This window comes from Paramacrobiotus metropolitanus, unplaced genomic scaffold (assembly GCF_019649055.1).
Source record: "Paramacrobiotus metropolitanus isolate TYO unplaced genomic scaffold, Prichtersi_v1.0 Parri_scaffold0000453, whole genome shotgun sequence".
Taxonomy (NCBI): domain Eukaryota; kingdom Metazoa; phylum Tardigrada; class Eutardigrada; order Parachela; family Macrobiotidae; genus Paramacrobiotus; species Paramacrobiotus metropolitanus.
In genome coordinates, this window is record NW_026570673.1 from 1 (window position 1) to 19266 (window position 19266).

Sequence of the window (19266 nt, forward strand, 5' to 3'; positions counted from 1 at the left end):
GCCTTGCTGCAAAGTGTCGGGTGACGAGTGGCCGATGCAGATTTTAAATCACACTTCACAAAACGAGGAATTGGTACCACTGCTGAAAATGATATGATTCAATGACTGATGAAATTGTTTAACGCATATCGTCAGACGACATATGCGCGAACCGTCAAGCTTCAACGCACTTCGAACGTTATACTGGATTGCGCATATTAGCACATACGGTTGTACAAATTAGTTTTACAAGTAAGAAACCCACTACCGTTTGGAAACGTGGAGTACTCGAACAGCGGACACAGATAGAGAGTTCAATGCAGCCGCCATAGTGTACGATGAGGTCGAAAGAGAAAAAAACGTTTGTCAGCTGAGACCACAAACAAAAATTGTACAATCCACCGGCATGCTTACTTGTCTACGGTTTGCAGAAGATCAGGGGCTACACGAGACCCCCATCGACCATGTTAATACGTGGTCAAATTTGACTTAAAAAATGATACATGGTCGATGAGGTCTCGTGTAGCCCCTGCAGAAGACTCTTACGTACAGATAGTTTAGCAAGGCATCAGACTGATCAGAGTGAACAAGACATTATTGTCCATAGCGTATTCGTACAGAGCAGCCGACAACCCGTACGACACGGTTGACAGAAAAAAGCAGCTTTTGCTGCGGCGGATGTCACAACAAGACTTTGACAGCCTCCAACGTGTTCAACTGGTCTACGGTTTCATAAGCCGTATCGTTTAGCCGTGCTCGTTAGATACACCGCCAATCTGCATCGTATGCCAGGCATTTTTTTATTTCTTTCTTATCCAAGAGGTTCTTTCGGTCTTTGTTTAAGAGTTTTAATTGTGGCGGACAAACGGTTGCCTACAAATCCCTATGGATTCACCGTCGCCCGAACCGAAGAAAGTGAATGTTACGTCAGAGGAAGTACAAAGAAATACAATTCGGGATAAATGGATGAACATTATTGGACAATCACTTGGCCGGTTAACAAAAATCGGAGCAACGACGGCTAACTGGTGCGGTACAGCACGCACTAACCTTATGTTCTCCGTGACAGATTTATTACGGAGGCTGTTCCGAGGCCCGGTCAAGTTCCACTGGGTTCACATTTTCGTTAGACTGCTTTTCTACGCGTGCTTCGCAGGATATGTGTACCTGGCAGTCTATCTTTTCACTCAGCCAAAGCCCGACTATTCAGGAGCAGGATTCGTATTTATCCTATTGTTGTGCACTGCTTACGGTTGTTTTATTGTTTTCTGTTTGAACAATCCTAAAGTCGACATCTGCCTCTTAAAGGGTTCTGCAGTTATTTCACCATCGGACCTATGCGAGAGGATCCGGATGGCTCGGTCAGGTATGCATGTAATTGTGAGTCGAATTTGAGGGTCACGCTCGTTGTCTCCATAATAAATGCTGCAGCTGTACGATTAGTACAAAGAAGAGAAGAGCACTGGAGGGTTTTAAAAAGGTAGTAAATATGGAAACCGAGTCCAATGGGCTGGAAAGTCGAGTTTCGGTTAAAGCGAATTGCGCGGTTTAATCAAAATAAAGGGATTTTAACAGTAGTCACTTCTAGTTTCTGTTCTGATATGATTGAAATGTTACACACAATCACTAAACTACAGCACCTCAATGTTACTTGAAAGATTTCGAGCAACGAGCGGTATTAAGTATTTATATATTCAGGCGTACCCGTACATCCAAGGGCGAGCTCGCCCTGGTTGTGGGTAAAAATATTTCAATCTGGTACAGCTGTGGCCGTCCTTGGTGATATATAGCCGGGAACTTTCGGCATCCTGATGTTAGCCGAGCACTTTCGGCATACGATGACGTGTGGGAGTAGGATCACGCCTGGATGTACGTACTGATGGATCCTGACTGTCCGCCTTCCACCTGCAGCACACAAGGATATATCTAGTCAATCTATGATGTGATTTGCTGTTATCTTTACTAGCGGTTTACGTGATGTCGTCTAGCTGAAGTCTATATAAGTCCATGTTCTTCACTAATATCGGCATGCAGTCTTACGATCACTTTTCTTGAGACTGTTTTCAAATTACAATTTCCTTGAGTTGTGGACTGTGTTGAAAATTGGATAAAGAGGCAGAAATACTTGTTCGTACGGAAGTACATAGTCGTTCCCGGATTATTGCTTAGTATACAGGTTTGCTCGCGGTCACAATCGACCTAGCTCTTTGCCGATCCTCACAGAACCTGCGACCGGAGATTGTGGGTAGTGTTCCTGAGGGATTTCGAGTTGCTAACCTTCACCTAGTTCCATCATAATTCTTCCTGTTACAGTTGAGACAGATTCTGCCTACCGTACTGAGCATTACAGGCGTGGAAGAGTAAAGATTGTTCTAGAGCCCTAACCAGCGTGAACGCTTATACACGACAACGACATGCTTTTACTGGGATATGAATGTTTAAATCAGACTTTTTGTGCAAAATCAGTTTAAAGCTTGAAACGAATACGACGAGCCGAATTTATAGCAGACGTTTCGCCGGCACTGGGACGCCTAGGGCACCATAAGGTCCCTCTTGGTAGAGGCGTATCACTTCCGGACGCTTTAAACTGTTACATATAGCCAAATAACGACCCAATACAATTTCGATTGAAATCGAAATTTCAGGTTGAAAGTTCACACAACACTTAACGCTCATTTGCTGCGGTAATTTTCGCTGGTCCTAGGAAATTTTTGTCGCTTGAACGACGAATCTGTCCGCTTGACTTCTGCGACATGCGGACAACCGCTGAAGTTGATTGTTCAAATATATAACGAGGGACGTTTCACTGTATTACTACTTAATATAAGACAAATAAATGTATGACCGGTTTCAGGCAAGCCATGGCTGGGATGGAAGATGGAATGCTACCACCTCGATACGGAATATGATGGCGATGGCGGGAGTGCCGAAGTCAAAAGAACTACCTGGAACGGTATGGAAGAATTTAAATGCTTTGACATCCAGGACATTTCTGACACGCCAGCCTTTGCTGTGACCGACACACTGGAAACAACCATGCTGAGGATACATTTCTCAAAAGAATATCTCTTTGCCGATGACAGCACTGCTGAAGAATTCAAACGGATGTCGACCAATTTCCAAATGGCAAATGCATCACGCGACATGAAGTACAACATGGAAACAATCCTCACCATTCCCGGACTTCAAGAAACTCTGACCGTTTCCTTGCAGCGCAGGCGGTCTCTATCGTTACTGGTGGTATCTTGCGGCGGTGTTCTTTTTGCTCGATGAGCCCTATCTGTGTTTCCTCAATGTTTCCGTAACGGAGATTAAGGAGTCCCACTACCGCTACGTCAAACAATTCGGGGGACCTCTGAATGTGCTCACTTGTGAATCGGGTTTGTCTGGTCGAAATTAGTTCTGCATGATGCAATACTAAGAATTTACAGTTTTCAATATGTCCCCGTCGATATTGATGGAAGAAAGCTACCTGGTGCCTAAATCCATGCATTTCCAGAGCAATATATTTTTGTATCGCTCGGCATGGCATGCTGGTGGTCGTATTAAGTACTACATGTACCCAGTACTACTGGTGTTGTTTACGCAGCCGGCAGCAACTACTGCGTAAAACAACAACTACTTACTGTACTGGACATTAGTACTGTCAACGAGCGCAAACGTTTTGGCCTTCTTGATCCCGGCCGGATACACGACCACGCCGATCCAAAAGTCGATCCAACAAGGAGCATCCTACGCCGATCCAAAAGTCAACGATCTGCAGTTCGTTACGGACCTTGTCGCCCACATCGAAGTGAACGACTGCATCGATCCCAATCGGGTCTACGCGTCGGGCAAGAGCAACGGTGGCGGGTTCATCGACACCCTTGCCTGCTCCGATCATGGCGACAGGTTTGCGGCGTTCGCCATGGCAGCGGTGGCGCTCTGCACCGACAACAAGTTGAGCGGGTGCCCGAAGAAACGGGTGATCCTGGAAGCCCATTGCGAAGCGGATGCCATGATCAAGTACAACGGGGATCCAGCGGCGAACGGCGGTCCGGTGCCGGATATTGCCAAGTGGGTGCAGTGGTGGGCGGAGCGGGATGGGTGCAACCCGAAGAATGCGGCGAAATCGAAGGGCCTGAGCGGATTCGATGTGACCAAGTATTCCTGTAAAGAGTTCACAGATGTCGTGCAGCATTACAAAGTAGATCAGCTCGGGCATTGTTGGCCGAGGATGGGAAGAACACGGACAGCAAAAAGAAGGTGTGCAAGGACCGTTCGTTGGACTTTACAGCGGTTGTCGTGGATTTTTTCGAGAAATGGAGTTTGAGTAATGCCCCGAGAACTTGATTGGAGTTTTTATGAAAATTACTTTTGTAATAGCTTTTGTTTCATTTCTGTAAATAGATATGCACCGTCTTTAATATTGGACTGGGATATAAAGTACCCGTTCTGATAGCGCAACGTTTTTATATTATGATAGCTGTACAAATGCAGCCAAAAGCGGTCAGACAGAACTCCCGGAATCGATCTACTTGAAGTCGCAGCGCGCATGGGATGTACCGCTCTGCAACATGTCGCTGTCGACACTGCTGGAAGTCTTCCGGGACGATGAAACCAACCGAGCCGGCCTCCTTGCCCAGTCGAAACCTGAAGCAGGTATCTGGCTAAATGCTTTGCCGTTGGCGCATATCGGAAATCTCTTAGATGACGACACCCTCAAGATATCAGTCGGACTCAGGCTGGGCGCAGTCATATGTGAAGCCAAATGCCGCAAGCCTGTAGATGTATGCGGCCACCATGGACTGTCATGCTCGTTTTCGGCCGGGAGACATGCACGACACGGTGCTTTGAACAGCATTGTGTGCCGATCATTGGTTTCGGCTGGCATTCCAGCAAAACTCGAACCTCGTGGCACATCCCATACGTCCGAACGTCGCCCAGACGGATGCACGACCTTTGCCTGGAAACGTGGTATGTGTCTGGCATGGGATGTCACCTGCGTTGACACTGTCGCCTCATCCCATATCAAGTCCACTTCCTCGGGTGCCGGATCCGCCGCGGCCCAAGCCGAAGACTAGAAAGCCAGACTCTATGCGTACCTTGTAGGCAGATACATTTTTGCAGCACTAGCCTTTGAAACCTTCGGGCCCTGGGGAAAAAGGAAATCGGCAAAGCTTTAATAAAGGAAATCGGCAAGCGGCTACAGCAACACACCGGGGAACCTCGCTCACACGAATTTTTACGTCAGCGTCTGTCATCGAAATACAACGAGGCAACGCGGCTTCCGTGCTGGGGACGATGGTAGGAGCCGATAAATTAGAAGACATTTTGTTATTATAATTCTCTATTTGTTGCCAATTCATGTATTCTAACCGGCTTGTGCTGATAAAGATTGGAATGCAGCGGTGATTTACATGAAAGTTTGGCCTGCCGCTTCGAAGCAAAATTCTTAAGTTGGAGTAAAATCAGAATTCATATTTTGTTGATTCGAATTCTCGTTTGCCAGATCTTTGAGGCGCTTGCTAATCTATGAATGGCTTGTTCCCCCCAATGTGATGCCAAGATCTTCTAAAAGTGCCTGGGCTTATATCGGTTTTCTTAACTCTTAACTCATGTGATTTTCCCAGACACTTTTTGCTGGTTTTCGCAACCTTTCCGCTCACTTTCCTTTAAGCATAAAATATGTTTAGATTAAGAATTTCATCCTCTTGCAAAATAAACTGTTGAACAAAAGGTCCTACTCAAACTGCTTTTCTGGAAAGATAGGAACTGCTTGGGACTGGGTTTGAAAATCAAAAAGGGTCGCAGTATCTAGACGGTAAAAAGCAGCAAATTTCATGAAAAAAATTTGCTGTTGTCGGTGCAGTGCAAACTTTCTTGGTATTTAAAGCGCGAACGACTGGCCATAAAATGTGTTTTTTATCCGTGGGAAGCATCACGAATTTATAGAAGCGAAACGCCTGGAAAAGGGAAATTTTGGTGTGTTCACTGTCTTGTGAAAGAAAAATGTAAAAATGTTCACTTTTGCCCCTGAGCTTTTCAAAACGTCTTGCGATCACAGTAATATCAAGTGTAAATTTGCAGTTGACACTTTAAATTTTCTGTTGAGAACGCTGCCAAGTCGGAAGTGGCAATAAAAAGAATGATTTTCAAAAAATGTGCTGAAAAAAGTACCAGTACTAATTAATTTGAATACGAGGACGAGCGTTTTCTCGTGGCTTTCATCCGTCGTAAATTTCCATGTTTGCTGTCGTCTCAGCAAAGTTATGTATTGAATGATAAACACTGTACGAGTACTAAATGTATGCCCTCAGGCCCCTCACCGGGTAACTGAGCAACATTTGCCCTGACCCACCCGCACCGGGCCGCGCGCACGGGTTGTTGGCTCCCTGGAGATCCAAAGCCGACGGTCCGTATGCGCTGGATATGCCTCCACCGTACTCCCTAAACCTGTGAAAATACAATACATAGTCGTATTACGTATAAACGTTGAAACTGGTATCCTGCTTATTGCTACAAAACCGTGGGTAAACGGCACGATTTCGGGCACAGACAGCACTGGTCGCAGACTCGCACTGTAAAATCGAAGCATTTGTACTGCACCCGACTCACAATCAGGTAATCGAATTACAACGAGACGCCAGTGGCAACACTCGCTCGGGTTAGTTTTTGCTTTGGATAATCAGTATCGATATTATAGCGTGAAGTGGCTGGCCTCGGAACATTCAACGATATCCGTGCGACAGACAATAATCAGGACACGTTTTTTTGGCGTTCATAATGCCTAACGGGGAATGATGTGTGCTAAATCTGTTTCTGTTGATTCTTTTGCTGTTCATACAATCATGTTGGAGTCAAAGATCAAGACTTATTCTAAGCAGAAAATACTTTTGAAATCGAGGTGTATCGTGTACGCAGTTATGGTGAATTGATAGGAAATCTACCTAGAATCAAATGTCTGGATATGAACTGAACACCTTGGGCAGAATATGCGGATATGAATTTATCACATAGGACAGAAATATCTGGGTATGATTTACCATCTATAACAAAATATCCGGGTGGGAATTACCACTTATGGAATTTCGAAAATGAATTTTTCACCTAAGGCAGAAACTGGGTATGAGTTTTTTGTCCAGACCAGAAGATCCGTGTATACTCTGACCGAATTGTCCAGGGTTACAACTTACAAAATGAATTCAGCAATTCCTTGATACCGAATCGCGTGAAGGTTGACGCAGTATTAAGGAAAATTTGCGCAGCAAATGCTCACAAACGCTTTTCTTCGCCTAACAAGTGAACTTATGAAATGTGCAAATGTGAAATAAAGGGCAGTATGTAACCACCTAGTGTTTTAATGTGCTAATGATACGAATGTGTTTTCATGTGCTCTAATGTGAACCACACCGTATGTACCGTACCTTTTATACACAGTAATATTGTGTGGTTTTTAATTGACACCTAATGGAAATTCTGATCATGATTTTGTGTCGGATTTTTCCAACTGGGTTCGTTTTTGCCCCTGGATGAAAAATTTCCCTCATCCAGTACCGAAGGGTGGCTGCGGGACCTAGTCTGGAGATCTTCTCCAGAGACTGTCGTGGCAGTTGTCTCGCAGTTATCGAGCCGCCACAGTTCCACACCGTGTAAGTACTCTTTTCTGATCTCCTGAATTCAGATCTCTTTCTCCGCCGAACGCTTTATTAAAGGGACGACAATGACGAACCCCCTTCAATGCCCAAAGTGCCTGAAAGTCCTTTCCAGTGAATTGTATCTGTCGAAACACCTTGAGACCCAAACGAAAGAATGCGCCAAAGCAGAACAACGTCAGCTGCGTTCTCGACCGCCCCCACCAAGCGCCTCGACTAATAATCAGCAGCGCACCGTGCCAACTGATCTCCCATCCCGCCAGGCGGGATTACGCGAAACAGTTCATCTTTCCGATCACATCCCGAAGAGCACCCGCATTATAGTGGCCGAAGCGTTACTGCAGACGCTGGAGAAAGTAACGGACAATAACTCCAGTGAAGCTTGGACTGATCTCCTCGTCTTCAGTTACGCAACCCTTGGGCAACCAAAACAGCGCCAAGCCAAAGACCACGCCTGTCTTACCCCAATATTATCCGTCAAAACATCCAAAACCATGGTCCTCCCGAATTAATACAGGGTCCTTCGACGGACCGCGCTCCTCGTTCAGCTGAACCAGACGCTCCTGTGCAGCTCCGCAAGCGAGTCAGCCGCAAGCTCCAGGACGGCAATGTCAGCGGTGCTGTACGGCAGCTAACCACCGAAGAAACGGTTCTGCCCGCGACGCCAGAGACCTTCGCTGCGTTGAAGGAGCAGCACCCTTCAAACCCTCCGATACGTCACCCGCCTCGGGGACCCGCAACCCCGATAGCCCTTGATATTACTGCTGCAGAAATTTCAGAAGCAGTTCGTGCCTTCCCAAATGGATCGGCAGCAGGCCCTGATGGATTACGACCGCAATATCTGAAGGAGCTGATCAGTCTGAAACACCATGAACTAGGTAGAAAGTTATGTGAATCACTGGCTGCCGTTGCAAACATAATGCTGAAGGGGGCGGTACCCCACGACATTACCCCGATGCTGTATGGTGCAAACTTGTTTGCATTCAAGAAGAAAGATAATAGGATTCGCCCCATTGCAGTGGGAACAAGCCTGCGGCGTGTGTTTTGCCGCATTGTGACTTTCAGGTTACGTCACTTGAATAAAGAGTTGCAGCCAATCCAGCTGGGTTTCGCAACGAAAGAAGGTGTGGAGGCCGCTGTCCATGCCGCACGCAGTTTTATCGAAGATGCTGCAATTCTGGACAAGCCACAGGTTTTCCTTAAACTAGATGTCAAGAACGCCTTTAATTCGCTTGACCGAAACTACATACTTAATGTCATGTATTGAACGAACGGCATAATCTTTTATTATGTCCGCTCGGGACAGCAGCAAACAACCAACTAAACACTAGACATGGCAACAATAACGGACAACAACAATACCGTTGCTACGGCACATTAGCCATAGGCCATTATCCATTTCACGAGATACTCGTACAATCTTTGTACGAGTACTACATACACTACACTTAAATCTGCCGAAGAGTTCATGCCGGAGTACTACAAGTTTGTGTGGCAGTGCTACGGTGAACCATCAGTACTGTTACACGGCAAGTACAGTGTATCTTCACAGGCGGGCATCCAGCAAGGAGACCCTCTAGGCCCGCTACCGTGCTGCCTTGCAACTATTGGACCTCACAAACGCCTGAAGTCGAAGCTGAAAGAGTGTTTTCTTGACGGTGATGCGCTCGGCGGAGACCCTGAAGATGTCTTTAACGATCTCTGCTCACTGCAGGAGGCGCTACAAGTGCGCGGGCTAACGCTTAATATAGCAAAATGCGAGCTGATGGTTATCGGAGGCTCCGAGGAAGAACGCCAAACTGTGTACGACGCGTTTCTTCATGCGTACCCAGACCTGCTTTGTCCCCAGCTAAAGGATCTGCATTACCTCGGTGCGCCAATTCATGATGATGCGGTTGCAGGCGCACTCGTCAGTGCTACGGAGGTAACCGCCCGAATGACGGAGGGGCTAAATCTAATACCGGCCCTCCAGGCTCTGTACCTGTTAAGATGCAGCATGGGCACAGTAAAGCTGAATCTACAAAATGCACGCCAGCCGATGCTACCAACAGAAAGCCCTGTTAAAAGCATTTGACGATATCATTCGCCAAAGCTTGACTAGCATTACCAATGTCAACATTACTGAAGACATATGGATGCAGGCATCTCTCCCAGTAAGAGAAGGCGGTCTCGGAATTCAAAGCGTCGAAAAGCTTGCCTCTCCGGCCTTTCTGACCTCTGCTTATTCGGTGGCTCCATTAACATCCGAAATTATCCAGTTCCAACCACAGATCTACTGTCGTGATGCTGCTGCAGAATGGCAAGAAGTAACCCAAGTAGACCTCCCACACCATGACGCGCGACCGGTCCAGAAGGAATGGGACAATCCTATTGTCCAAAACACAGTTGAACGATTACGAACGGTAGCTGGGAACGACATGTCCGAACAGGCAAGATTGAACGGTGTTAGCACGAAAGAAAACGGCGCATGGTTGGGTGCGCTTCCGGCTGCCTCCCTTGGCAACCTCCTTACAGACTCAGCAGTACGAATCGCCGTTGGTTTACGGCTTGGAGCACCGATCATCACCCCACACCGCTGTGTATGCGGTGAGTGGGCGGATGCCCGCGGTTACCACGGCTTAAACTGCAAGAAAAGCCGCGGACGAATCCCTACGCATAAATGCCTGAACGCCATTGTGAAGCGCACTTAGCGCAGCCTCGCATCGGCTGGTTTTGAAAGCGAACTAGAGCCACAAGGTATCTTCCCTACAGACAGCAAGCGCCCAGACGGCGTTACCTTGACACCATGGGAGAGAGGACGGATGTTGGCATGGGACGCAACGTGCGTCAATACAATGGCCATATCGCACATCGTCGCGACTTCCGCACGAGCGGGAGCAGCAGCAGCACAGGCCGAGCAGGGCAAGATCGAGAAATATCGCGATATCGGCCAGGACTACCTATTCCGTGCTCTGGGCTTTGAGACGCTCGGACCACCCGGACCGGAAGCTGTCCGAACAATAACGGAATTCGGACAGAAAATACGTCAGGAAACCGGCGAAAAACGAGCCACGGAATATCTTCGCCAACGGATCGGTATCGAAATACAGCGAGGAAATGCTGCATCGATCATGGGGACGGCGCCGATGGGAGCGAATTTAGACCAAATTTTCTCTCTGGCCGCCGCTGTCGATTGATGCTTAATGACTGATAGTTTCCAAAGCTTTTGTTAAAAGTACTCGTGTTGTAATTTGTAATAGTAAACCGGCGAGTGCATTTAACCACATAAAGCAGTAACTTGCTCTAATGTTGTCATGTGCTCGTAATAATGCGATCCAAAATGGTTCGCTGTAGGTCCCTTAATACTGGCTGTAGATTCGCCACTGCGATTCCCGATAACGATCGCTGCTGACTACGGAGGAACAGCAGACGGCCATACTGCAGATGCTTTCGTGAAAGCATGGTAATCTCAAGAACGAATAACGGATATGCTGGCCCAGCGGAGGACACGTCATACGAGCATACCGACATAACTAGCACTGTGAGATAATTAGCACGACAATGGTAGCAGACTAGCAGTAATACAAACCCTTTTAATTCGAGGGGTGAACATGCTCGATTTTGCACTACAGGTGCTGGAGTCACTGAATTCCACATCCGAAAGTAAGCGATGGATCCCGTTACAGTGATCGCCCCAATAATGTACAGTCCGAAGTCATGATACCGCAAGGCATTTACTCCCAACAAAATGAGTAGTAAAAACACCATATATGTGCCATAAGTAACCAGGGCGTATCCAGAATGCAATGCGTGATAGGTGCGCGGCCCGATGTCACCTTGAGCCTCCACGCGTATTCTTTCAAGATGAGAGAAAGCATTATCCACGCTGTGTCCAAATTCAGCCAGGCCAAGCTTACTGAGCCCGTTGATATGTATTTTAAAATCTTTCACTATTTTTGCCACTTCAGTCAGCCTTTCAGCAAAATTTACCCCGAAATCACGACCCACTCCTTTCAGGCCAACTACTTTGATTCCGTGACTGGTTAATAGCTCGGTTGCACGCAAAACATTTTCACCGAATAGCTTTCCATGGTCGCGCCCGGCTGCGTCCAAGCCGTGAAGTCGCATGTTTTCAAAAGATTTGGATGCGTTCTTGAGGTGTTGACCAAACTGCGACCCGATTGAGCTTAAATCCATACCGCGTAATGCCACAGCAGCCTGTTGCAAGTCATCTCCAAATTTACTAATGCCATCTTCCATATGCGCGCCATACGTAGCAAATGCATTTCTTGCAATGTTGTCAGGGAAGAAGTGGCTCAGAAACTGTCCCATCATTGTCTCTGAAATGCAATGTCTATTTTTATATGCCAATGGAACACGGTAACCGTCAAAGTCCTTTTTAACAATACAATCTCGCTTAATTTCAATAATTCCAGTCTTTCCATGCTTCCAGTCCATCTGTACGGTACAGATGGACTATACGAGCGTATTGAAACGAATACAGTTTACAGTATAAACGATGTAAAATAAAGTTCCTGTAGTAAGCTAACAGCAACTGTAATTGGGAAAACTGAAATAACATATAAAGGGGGAAATCGATAGCATATTATACACCTTCCCTGTACTGCTCCAGTCATCCGAATGGATGCCACGTTATGGCTGAACAGGGGTTTTTAATGGCAGTGAATGAACTATGGCAGCTGGTGTTTAACGTATGGAGGTTAGTACATGCACGTTAAACAACAACAATAATTCTTTACTTGAGGTCTAAGATTAATGGTGATTTACTGTGGTTTTTCACTCCTGACAGCTGCAACAACGATGTTTCACGATAATAATAACATAAGCATAACGATGATTATAATACTGGAGAAACTCGAATAAAACGAAGTTTCAAAATTGGACTCGGATAAAAAGCATACGGTGGCTGCGAAATGCAGAATCATTTGGCTAAATTTGAGCAAAGTTAACCACTAACGATAAGAATTTACAGTCTGTGTGAGATACATAGCGCGGCGAACTGAATGTGCCTACACGACTGCAAAATTAAGACTAATTGCGCACCATGCCGCTTTGAAGTTTCTGTAATTCTATTCATCTTGCTTTTCAATCAGTCGGCCCCGGTTTTTGTTGCAAACTCTTTATTACCCGGTGGTATTATTAAGAGGCAATACATTGATTTGCTGTGCAGTGTACAGTATTCAGTTTGTGATCTCAACTTTGATATTGGTATCCATAACACAGGACGCGCTCCAAAGTCCGCTACACTGCTAGAAAGCAGACGACGGTGCAAGCTATAAAAATCTGATCGTGTTACTGCCGCTGATGCTCGTGCACTTACCATGCATTAAAACTTATTTTTAGCTACGGTATATATGTATGTAGACCTGGATTTACAGATCAAGGGTTGCTTCCCTTAAAAGGATATGCTTCGGTCCTTTTATCAAAACAGGAAACGCCAAACATATAATTAGGTAATACTAATTACAGCATCATCACATGTTGAATTTATCATTATAATTACATGGTGTACATATGATACACTACCACAACATAAGTAACGTAAGTACATACGATACACAACAACTTGAGGCGAAATACAGTACAAGATTTAAATAAAAGAAATTTTTATTTCAGCAGCGATTAGAAAACGGCCCTAGCACACGGCGTAAGGTGATCAGTGTTTCAAACTGTATTCCGGGGCTAACGGAGAGTTCAGGACTTTTATCATATGTTATCTATCTTTTGCAAAAAAAAAGAACCGCAACCCACGCTTTCTTACAATTTTCAGCCTTTTTGAAAACAGTCGATTTAAAAAAAAATGAGAACATACATACAGCTGCCATTATTGTCTAACCAGAGCACGGTCAGAGGCTCAGCCTCAGAAAAATTGATTGTTTTTTGTTTGAAGAAAGAGTAGGTACTGGTATTACTTAAAAAAGTATTTCCATCGGCAATGGTCCACTGGGCGTGGCCAAAAACTAATTTTTATGTTTGTTTTTCAATGGAAGTATTGCCCTGCATCTCTTTATTCAGGCAATAGCCAAATAACATCAAGCAAGTGCGAATTTTTCCCAATTGTGACGAGTGACAAAGATGAATCATTAATCCGGACATCACTGTTGAGCAGCTGGCCAGACATGATACAGCTGACCACGGACAATTTCAACTTATCAGGAGCGCCTATGACGTCGCCGGCATGCGCGGGATTTTTGGCTAGTAAAACGGAACAACTTAAAAAATTCGTACATCGTTTGGAGAAATTGCCAGCCCATTACAGCCATTTTCTCCTCAAAAACTGCCTGAGCATTCCAGAAGTGCTATACGGTTTGCGTACTTCACGTTGTTATGAACATCCTCAGTTTCTAAAAGAATACGACGACACGCTGCGGTTGGGGTTTGAGCGGTTGGTCAATGTAAAGGTTTCTGAAGTGCAGTGGACTCAGATGTCTTTTCCAGTACGGCGGGGAGGTTTGGGAACGCGCCGCACAGAGACATTAGCTGTCTGTGCCTTTTTGGCATCGGTGTACTCTGTGCAGCCCATCGTTTCTGAATTTTACCAGTCAACTGAAGAGTGTCTAACGAGAGCAGCTATGGAGTCCTGGTTACAGCATACGCAATTCGAGATCCCAGCTGATTTTATTCGGACGTTTCAGTACGCATGGGATGCACCAATGATTGAGCGGGACATTGCCATGCTAATGTTGTGTACAGAAGGAAAAGAACGTGACAGGGCGGTTTTGCTGTCTGCACTTGACAGAGATTTCGGCGCCTGGTTGAATGCGTTGCCCGCTCCATGCCTGGGAACGTTCCTTAGAGACGACGAGGTCAGCATTTGTGTCGCATTGCGGTTTGGATTGCCCGTTATAGTGGCACACAACTGCGTTGCGTGCGGCACTCAAGTAGAAACTAACGGACATCACGGGTTATCCTGCAATAAGTCAACCAAGGGACGATGGGCGCGGCATAAAGAAATGAACATTATTGCTAAGAATTGTTGCGAAAGCGCCGGTTTTCCTTGTCAGCTAGAACCGACCGGCTTATCAAGTGTGAACGGAAAAAGGCCCGACGGCATGACGCTAATCCCTGTCCGCCAAGGGAAACTGCTGGTGTGGGATGTAACCAGTTGGTGTACGGTCGCAGACTCGCATGTCACCGGCAGCTCGAAGAAAGCTGGATACGTGGCTCAGCTCGCAGAAAATGCTAAGCGCCGGACATATTGGTTTGTGGAAAATGGAAACTTTTTTTACCCTTTAGTGATTGAAACGTTGGGAGTATTTGGCCCCGCTTTCAGTGAACTGTTGTATTTCATGGGTCGTAAAATTCGAGACTTAACTGGAGAAGCGCGTTCTACTGCTTTCATTAAGCAGCGTTTTAGTCTCGCCGTTGTAAAAGGAAATGCTACGGCTGTTTTGAGCACGTTACCTTTTAACCCAAGAGAAGATAGAGATTTTGGTTGTTTTTAATGTTTAAATTTTAACTTTCACGTAGTGTACCGGCGCTTGCAATCATTGGTGGAGGTCAATTACATTTGGGTAAGCGTTGCGCGACGGGTGACGGAGCGACGCGTAAAAAACGATGAATGAGTCAGCAAAAAATGAAATAACAAATAAGAAGACGAGTAAGTTTACATGCCAGGGTAGGAATTGACCATCAAAGTGTAAAAAAGTTACGTTTCAAGCAAACGCGTTTGTGGTACAGGCTACAAAATGAATCTTTTTTCCATACGAAAAACATTAATCTATTTTGAATTAATTGATTACGAGTTTGCAACAAAATATCATCTTTTGTTAACTTTCTGATATGGCACCGACAAGAAAACGGAGATTTCTTAACCTGTGTAACAAAAGAATTATCAGTCTGAAGGCTGAAGATTTAATCACTGATGCGGCGGAAGATCGTTTTCTGGAAATCGAAAGTAGTGACAGCGAATCTGATTCGGATGTGTTTGAGTCAGAAGACGATGATGCAGTTTTTCTGTTGAAATTTAAAATATGCCTGGAAAGCCGTCGTTACCTAAGCCGACAACGAATTCCTAAAAGCAGATTTTTCCTTGAGCACACTATGCCTGCTTTGGACGAAGACAGCCTGCGCCAGGAATCGCGGATGTCCAGAGATGCGTTTTTAAGAATTGCGTCGTTAATCGAAAACCATCCCTTGTTCACCTCAGCGACTGAGAAACCACAGGCCAGTCCACAAGAACAGCTAATTGTTGCCCTTCATCGCTTTGGCACTTTTGGAAATGCTGGATCAAAAGGTATGGTGTCACGAAAATTCGGAATTAGCTCTGGGACAGCTCTACTGTATACACGGCGCGTGATCTGTGCTTTATTGTCACTGGAGAAAGACGTAGTGAAGTGGCCGACAATAGCAGCAAAGCGAGAAATCAAGCATGCCATAAACGAGCAATACGATTTCCCCCACTGCATCGGTTTTGGAGATGGGTTTCACGTTATTTTGGAAAATAAGCCAGCTTTTCATGGTGACGATTATTTTACGAGAAAGCGGCGGTACGCACTAAACACATTTGCGGTATGTGATGCCTCTCGTCGATTTATTTTTGCCAATTGCGGATTTCCGGGATCGGTGCACGATGACAGAGTTTTCAGAGAATCAGACATGGGAAAGCATCCTGAACGTTTTTTCGTTGGAGACGAATACATTTTAGTTGACAGCGCTTATGGATGCAAGCCTTATATAATTCCAGTATATAAAAAAACAGCTGGTGTAGGTGCGGTCCTGTGGAGTCAGCTGGAATTGTACAACTACCTACATGCGTGTGGGAATAAGAACTTTAATGACGAAAAAGCTGGACCACACTAGAGCGGTATTATGGACTCGCGCATGTATTATTCTTCACAATTTATTGCTGGAAGACTACTATGACCCGCTGTGGAACGAAAATGATGACGACAGAGATGATGAAGAAGACGCAAGTGCGGTCGGAATTAACATCGATATGGACGACACACAAGCTGGAAAAGAGAAGCGGGATTTTATCAGAAATTATGTATTATTAGCTCGGTCATTACATAATTAAGAAAGAAACGTAGATATTTAATCGTCTGGAAATATAATTAAATTGTGGTGCCGGAGACCACATTCTTATGAAGTCAGAATAATATCATAATACTAGTGCGCGCATTAGGCTAAACAAAGCGCGACAGCTGGTAAAGCTAAAGAGAGTTTCAAATTTTAACGAGTTCGGTTGCTTAACGTCACGAGGTTGGCTGTAAGCAGTTGCCACCCTTACTGATACGGTACGCGAAACCACCTCGCGAGGTGAAATTGTTATAACGTAACCGCATTCGCATCGCTTCTGAAACCTACTCCTACAGTTCAAGAGTATCTTAAATTTTCTACTAGTTATTCTGGCTCGCTTTCGCACGTATCATCTGAAGTTCCAGTTCCATACGTCGGTTTTCCGCTTCCAACCTGCGTACGGCCAGCTCTTCTTTTTGATATTCAGCTTGCCTTTCCTGTTGTTCTTTTCGCATTTGCAGTTCGGCTTGTTGAATTTCTAGTTGCCGAAGTTGCTGCTCCTTTTGCATGTTCATCTGTTCCTCTTGCAGTGCGAGCTGACGATATTCAATCTCGCTTCGTAATTTGTTTTTCTCTTCGTGGAGCTGTTGAGCTTTTTCGAAACGCGCTGTTTTTTTTTCATCCAGTTCAGCTAAGACTTCAATCGGATCTCTCTGCTTTTGTCTGGCCTTCTTGCTCAATTTCAAATCCACTTTTTGGCGCTTAACAGCACTTTTCCCCACGCTAGTTACGTCAGCACTGTCGTCCGAAAGTACTTCCCCATCTAGCTTGCGGTCTTTCCAGGTGCGAGAAACTCCACCGCGTTGATCGTTGATTAGTTGTATTTCATCTTCCGTGAGACCGTACCCATTTACTTGCAGCGGCTGTTCGACTTGATCTACCGGCGGCTGTTCTTCGCCCTCCTCGCTTTCATTATCCACAGTTTCGCAGTGTGCCGGGAACATCAACTCCAAAGCATTTTCCACGGTTTCGGTGGTGTTGCCCACGTACGGCGGTACATTGCCTGGCCTTTCAGAAAATACGGGGTCGAGTTCATCCCAGAATTTGCACGTGTGCAATACTCGTTCTGCAAGATAACTGCAGGGTTATTACAGAGAATGCAATAATACAAATAATCTGTAAAAATTAAATATAGATAATCTGTAAATACTACATTTAAATAAAAAATTAAAATACTGAATTTTCCTTCCGTAAAAAAAATATGAATATATTGTAGCACCGATTTTTATTATTATCGAGATTTATTTTTTCAATGACAAAATAAATTTTTTGAATTTTTCTAGGCAGTTTAAACTTCGTATTAACTGAACATATTCATACCTTTGATTTTAACGATCTTCAGCTTGCCGTCACGATCCAGCTTTTCGTCGTAATCATCGCCTTCACCCGTCTGATCAAGGATAAGATTGGCTTTTCTCCATCCATTTTCTAGCGCAGTAATCTTATCTTTCACCACCTGCCAAGTGCGATCATTTACTCCGTTCGACTGAAAAAAATCGACGATTCCCTTGCATATATCCACTTTAGATTTCCCTTTCATCTGGCCATCTTTGTTTTCGTTTGCGCACTTGTATGTTAAATAGTTTCCGGGGGTAGCAAGCCACTCCACTAAGAGCTTCTCCGGCAAGCCGCTCCAACTACGGCGTTCGCGTTTCTGGAGCGTGGGTTTAGTTTTAGAGGCATCTGCAAGAGCTTGAGCTGGCAGCGGATCTCCATTGGCAACCTTCGGTTTTATGGGTCGTCGCTTTTTCTTCGCGGGAGACGTCCTCTTAGGAGATTTCATAATGGCACAGTACGTGATCAAGAAATAATTACAATGCACAGCGCTTGTGTTCAGCAATGCGATCTCGATATGCTGATGGCATAAATAGATAGAAGGGGCGTAAACAACACAACAACTTTATGGAGAAATAATTCTGCAAGTGTACGTTAAGCAACAACTAGAATATAATTCTTCCAAAATTCAAAAATTTGTTGATCGGTGTGAGTCGAGTGTGTAAATAGTTTGGGTAATGGTTGCGCGTCGACGTCGAAGCGCAACGCTTACGCGGACAAGTAAGCTGAAAACCCATCCCAGATTTTGTGACTGCGAATCAGAATGTTTGCTTGGTTACACGCTGTTACGTCACATTTTTTACGCGTTTTCCCGTTACCCGACGCGCAACGCTTACCCAAATGTAATTGACCTCCACCATTGTTATCTTGGCGGCTATTGCCCAATAAAATTGTGTGAAATAACATCAAGCCATAGCGCGGCATGTTACATCAAGCCTGCGCATATAGACACTTATAAATTTTCTGAAAATGTTATATTGTAAGCAGCCGTTAGAAATTAAAAATCAGTCAAGGGGCAAATCTGCAGTGATATCAGAAAATACGGCAGCCGCGCCTCGGAGCATAATTTTCAATAGTATACAGTAACCAGAAGTATGGGAATATCCGAATACGAGAGGGTGACGGACTTACGGTAGCGCATTTCAGTAATCTCCTGTATCGCTGCCGTCACCCGGCTGGAGTGTGACGTTACGGCAGTACATATGGCTAAATCTGGCGCGGTACGTAAGCACCATGTCTAGCCACAACGTCAAACTCCAGGCGGCTTACGACAGCAAGTACAAGGAGTGCTGAAATA

At 45.3% G+C, this 19266-nt stretch overlaps 3 protein-coding genes across 5 annotated transcripts; 1 reads left to right on the forward strand and 2 right to left on the reverse strand.

The window, feature by feature from the left end:
* Positions 1 to 1434: 1434 nt before the first annotated feature.
* Positions 1435 to 12647, reverse strand: LOC129602423 (uncharacterized). Of its 3 annotated transcripts, none has more exons than XM_055501433.1 (4): positions 12381 to 12647; positions 11182 to 11932; positions 6288 to 6414; positions 1435 to 1884 (listed from the first exon to the last, which is right to left on the reverse strand). In XM_055501433.1, exons 2-4 carry the CDS (start codon positions 11925 to 11927, stop codon positions 1837 to 1839), a joined length of 921 nt encoding a protein of 306 aa, XP_055357408.1. In that variant the 5' UTR covers positions 11928 to 11932; positions 12381 to 12647; the 3' UTR covers positions 1435 to 1836. The 3 variants fall into 3 exon arrangements, with proteins under 3 accessions (XP_055357408.1, XP_055357409.1, XP_055357410.1); XM_055501434.1 differs by having other exon boundaries at positions 12353 to 12647; XM_055501435.1 differs by lacking the exon at positions 12381 to 12647 and adding an exon at positions 12207 to 12266.
* A 3009-nt stretch (positions 12648 to 15656) lies between these two features.
* Positions 15657 to 16632, forward strand: LOC129602424 (uncharacterized). Its single transcript, XM_055501436.1, has 2 exons — positions 15657 to 16124; positions 16324 to 16632. The coding sequence occupies exons 1-2, from the start codon at positions 15657 to 15659 to the stop codon at positions 16630 to 16632; spliced, it is 777 nt and encodes a 258-aa protein (XP_055357411.1).
* A 279-nt stretch (positions 16633 to 16911) lies between these two features.
* LOC129602422 (trichohyalin-like) lies at positions 16912 to 18174 on the reverse strand. The gene is made up of 2 exons (XM_055501432.1): positions 17955 to 18174; positions 16912 to 17700 (listed from the first exon to the last, which is right to left on the reverse strand). Exons 1-2 carry the CDS (start codon positions 18172 to 18174, stop codon positions 16955 to 16957), a joined length of 966 nt encoding a protein of 321 aa, XP_055357407.1. The 3' UTR covers positions 16912 to 16954.
* Between the last annotated feature and the right edge of the window lie 1092 nt (positions 18175 to 19266).